The sequence below is a fragment of the Panthera uncia genome, unplaced genomic scaffold (genome assembly GCF_023721935.1).
Source record: "Panthera uncia isolate 11264 unplaced genomic scaffold, Puncia_PCG_1.0 HiC_scaffold_505, whole genome shotgun sequence".
Classification (NCBI taxonomy): domain Eukaryota; kingdom Metazoa; phylum Chordata; class Mammalia; order Carnivora; family Felidae; genus Panthera; species Panthera uncia.
Window position 1 is genome coordinate 1 of NW_026059655.1, and position 4,536 is coordinate 4,536.

Below are 4,536 nucleotides of genomic sequence, written 5' to 3' on the forward strand. Positions count from 1 at the left end.
ATGTCCTAACTCTGGGCAGCACCAGCCTTTGTATGAAACGTGGGGAACGGGAGCCATCCTCGGTTCCCCCTCCCCGAGCCCCCATTCGGTGACAAGCCCTACAGACCCCACCTCTGCCATGTGCTAGAGCATTCTCTCCACAGTCCGCCTGCCCGCAGCTTCTCGCACCCACGTATGGGGAGATGTGCCTGCCAGAGTTTAGTGTCTAAGCGTGCATGTGACTGGAGTACTCTTTACTTAATAACCCTCCCCGCACATTCTGGATTCCTTGACTTGGCACGCGGCACCCTTCGCAACTGCCCCCTTCCTTTCTTTCCAACTGATCACCCACCATCCCTCTTATGTGGGCACCTTCAGTGTACTTTGTCTTTAGGAAAGTAAACCCACGGCTTACCCCACCAAGTTCAAATGTCACTTCCCCTTTGAAGCTTGCACCTAGCCCCCGCTACCAAACATCTGTCTCAGCGGCTTATTCATTTCAGCTTACGTGTCTTTTTTTTTTTTTTTTTTACTAGCCTCCATGAAAATATTCATCTTACTGAATTGTAACAATTGATTTATATGTGTTTCCTAGAAGAGCCTGTGAGTGTCTCACAGGCAGGAACCTCTCCCATGTTTTATTCATCTTTCTATCTTCACATAGATGTGCCCACATAGCAGGCACATAACGAAGACATTATGACTCTTCAATGAAATATAAGACTGTGATATAATAGCAAACACATATACTGGTCTCTGCTCCCGGTTCCTGGCACATCGCTCCTAAAACCTTTGTCACTTCCCAAGCGACAAGAGTACTAGAAGCATCTTTTGTTCTGATATTTGGTCTTTGACTCCAATTCCTGACACAGAGCTCCTACAGCCTTGGAATTTCCTGGATGGTAGGAATATCTATTGTTCTGATTGAGGCAACAGCCGGTGGGCTCCTGGGTGTGGACTGGTCACCAGAAAGATCAAGCCATGACTAGAACATCCCCTTCCTAACTCCTAAACAGAGTTAAAGATCTATCATGCCTACGTGATGAAGCCTCCGTAAAAATCCCCAAAGCATGGGGTTCCGAGATCTTCTGGGTTCGTGAGCACATCTACATGCTGGGAGGGGAGCACACCTCAACTCCGTGAGAACAGAAGCCCAATTTGTAACATCAAGAAGCAAGCGGCTGCGATGGTTACCCTTCCGCTCAGTCCTCTGTTTCCCAGGGTGTACATAATAATAGAATAAAGCATATATGATAAATAATAGACTACAACAACAATGGTCTACAGATCAGACTTGTTGCCTTCAGGCGCTATCCTGAAACTTGCATTTTGTTCCTGGTCCCTAAAAAAAAAGGGAGCGTGAGTGAAGTCACCTCGTTTCTCTGTGTCCAGTTTTCTTTTGCAAAGGAATTGTCAATTATTTAGCAAAAATTAAAAAAATATATATATTATGAACTTTATATTGCCCTTATTTAAATTGTTCTTAGCCTCCATGTCTCAGAGCACTCCAGGGCGAAGTTCTCAAAACTTTAAGATTTAAGTTCCTTCTAAAATTTCTGGTTTTAGGAACTGCTGGCAGAAACTAACTGCCCTCCCCTCTCATCCCAGGTAGCTTGCGCTTTATAGAAACCTGCTACAGCAGGTCGTGTGGTATAGCAGGACTCTACTTTGTTAAAGTATTGCTAAATTAAGCAGAAAATCAACTTAGTAGACTCTGACACCCACAAGGCCTCAGAGAAGGGGGACTTTGACATTCCAGAGAAATTTTATGATTAACAAGGCCTAGGGGAAGGCGTGCTTGATTTTTTTTTTTTTTTTTTTTCTTTTTAGGAGGAGCTGGGAACTCAGGCAGAGGCCGCCAATTATGGGACATCGAGGATCGTAGTTCCCGCATCGGGGCAGTTACTGAATACAGTACCGAATATTCTGAGACTCAAAAAGAAGTTGGCGCAAAATAACACATAGATTGAAAACGTGCTACAAGAGTGTCCCGTGAACACGATGAATGACAGCAACCCTGGACAGAATCCAAGCTGCTTTCACAGTAAGCTTTCTGCTCCTGAGTAGACAGCACACTGCCATCTGCATCTCGCCCAGGCTTGCTTGCTTGCTTGTTGCCAAGCTTGTTCTTGGGCCTGTCTCCGGGCCCTTCCACACAAAGTCATCCAGGACGGGGCCCCCAGCTGTCACGAGGCATGGAAAGAAGACCCCACTTACCCAGTCCTTTGACAAACTTCATAAGGCACATGATGTAACTCGTGGCTGCATTGGCGAAGACCTGGATGTTGTCGGTATTGAGAAAAGCTTCAAATACATCAAACACTGGAGCTTGGCCTTTTCCTGAGGGGAGGAGGTTGTAGAATTGTAAGAAAATGAAGTCTACCCTTCAGGCTGTCCATACTCTCAGCATCTTCCATGGGGTCTTGGAAAAGACCTATTGGAGGAAATCCCTGGCCTTTTGACGGAGCGCACAGTACTGTCTTTCTCAGCTTTGCCTGCAGGGGGAGCTGCAGGAAGGCTACAAACACCAAGACCTCGGTAGACCAGAGATGAGGGCAAACAGCTCAATGCAGGGCTGAGGCAATGTGTGAGTCTACAGGGCAGTGAAACATGCGGGCCTCTGGGATTCTCCTGCACACACAATTATAGGGAAGGGAAGGTTTTAGAAAAGCCCTGATGGCGTATTCTGATTGACTGATAACTGTGCAGAAAAGAGTTCACAGGCTTGAGACTGCTATTCTTAGAAGGCCTGCTTTGCAAGATTTTTCCTTGATTGGTATCTGGGAACTGGGTTCTCAGAATATTCCCGGGCAACAGTTGACTGATAAGGGTGGTTCACGGTGCCTAGACTGTGCAAACAACATGGTTTATTCCGAATACTTGCTTTCCTTTGGGGAATCTGGGATTTTGGTGGGTGCTAGGTAGAGGGTACCCATGTGGCCAGCTCTTAGCTGGGTGTCTAATGGGCTTTGCTGGGAAGAAACAGCCTCATGTTACTGCATTTTCACTACTGGGGAAGAGTATGCTCTGTGGGACCCTCATGGGAGGCAGAGAGCACACGAAACCTGCACAGGGATGTCCCAAGATTCTCTGATTTTTTTGCTCTGATCCTCTGGCCTGTCCTTAGTACGTTGCCAGGATAAATCTCGGCTGTGAGCCACGTAATCAATCTGAGCCATGCAACAAGACTTAGTATAACTATAGGCTGAGTCCCATGAACCCCTCTGGTTGGTTTCCGAACGTATCAGTAGTCTTGGGGACCACGCACTGACAGAATACCCATGGTTGCTGGGCATGCTCTATGGGTCCCCATCCATTTCCAGCCAAAGCCAATTTCCTTAACTGGGATTCTACTACATGATGATGCTTTCCTGCTTCTTACTAGCAAGTGAATAATGTTTTCCTTTTTGGCTTTAGGAATGAACTCAACACGGATAGGTGTAACTGAAACAACAAACGGGAGTGTCAGTCTTCTGTCTAATCTGTCCATAAGAGCAGGGCCTGATTCATCATGCTCAGGGTTCTTGGCCTGCTGGCAGAACTCAGGACGTGTGTCCCTGCTCTACCAGATTGTTCCCTGCCGGAAAAACATGGCTGCATGGCGGTCTTCCCTATTGCTCTGTTTCTTTAGGTAGCATGAAAACTGACATCAAGAACTAATGCTTTATAACAAGAATCATCCACATATACTTCCCTCTCACTACCCTCACTTAACAGAGGACTGGAAATGCTACCCAGAGCAACTAGGCAGGAAAAGATAAAATAAAATGCATCCAAATCAGAAAGGAAGAAGTACCATTGCCTGTTTGCAGATTACGTGGTATGTTTTATTTAGAAACTCCTCCCAAACTTTAGAACTCATCAAAGCGTTCAGTAAAGTTTCGGGATACGAGACGAACACACGTTCTTACCCATGGAGTAATCACCGACCAGATACTCCTTCACTTCAGACTTGTTCCCACTGTGCACCGTTTCCAGGGCACTGAACAAGGACCTCCATCCTGACTGGATCTGGGTGGAACACACTTCAACCAGCTCGCCGATGGATGTGACGACCTGGCGGAGGCAAAGGAAGTAGCACTTAAAACTTCTTCCTTACAAGCAGCAGGAGAATTTCTGGAAAGGGAGATACGCTTCTCTGGTCCCTATATCTGGATCAGTGCCAGTGAAAAAGAAACCCCAGAATTCAGCCAAACTCACTCAAAAATCTACATGAGCAGCCACATTGCATTAATTTGCATTCTGCTAAAGACTTCCATTGTTGAGCAACTGTTCACACGCCTGTTAGCCATCCATAAATGTTCTGCTGGTTTTTTTTTTTTTAAATTGGGTTTTTGTCTTCTCATTATTGACTTTTTTTTAATGAGTTATTAGAGTTCTTTATGTATTCTAGATTCAGGTCTTTCCTGGGGCGCCTGGGTGGTTCAGTCAGTTGAGCACCCGGCTTCGGCTCAGGTCATGAGCTCGTAGTTTGTGAGTTCAAGCCCCGTGTCAGGCTCTGTGTTGACAGCTCAGAGCCTGGAGCCTGCTTTGGTTCTGTGTCCCCCCCCCCCCCCC

General features: G+C 46.4%; 1 protein-coding gene across 1 annotated transcript in view; it reads right to left on the bottom strand.

The window, feature by feature from the left end:
* Window positions 1–672: 672 nt before the first annotated feature.
* Window positions 673–4,536, bottom strand: part of LOC125918160 (brefeldin A-inhibited guanine nucleotide-exchange protein 3-like) — a 28,513-nt gene continuing 24,649 nt past the window's right edge. The window contains exons 11-12 of the mRNA XM_049624196.1: window positions 3,891–4,035; window positions 673–2,319 (exon numbers count right to left, since the gene is read on the bottom strand). Coding sequence (XP_049480153.1) covers window positions 2,141–2,319; window positions 3,891–4,035 — 324 coding nt within the window. The 3' untranslated portion in view covers window positions 673–2,140. The remainder of the gene's footprint in view (window positions 2,320–3,890; window positions 4,036–4,536) is intronic.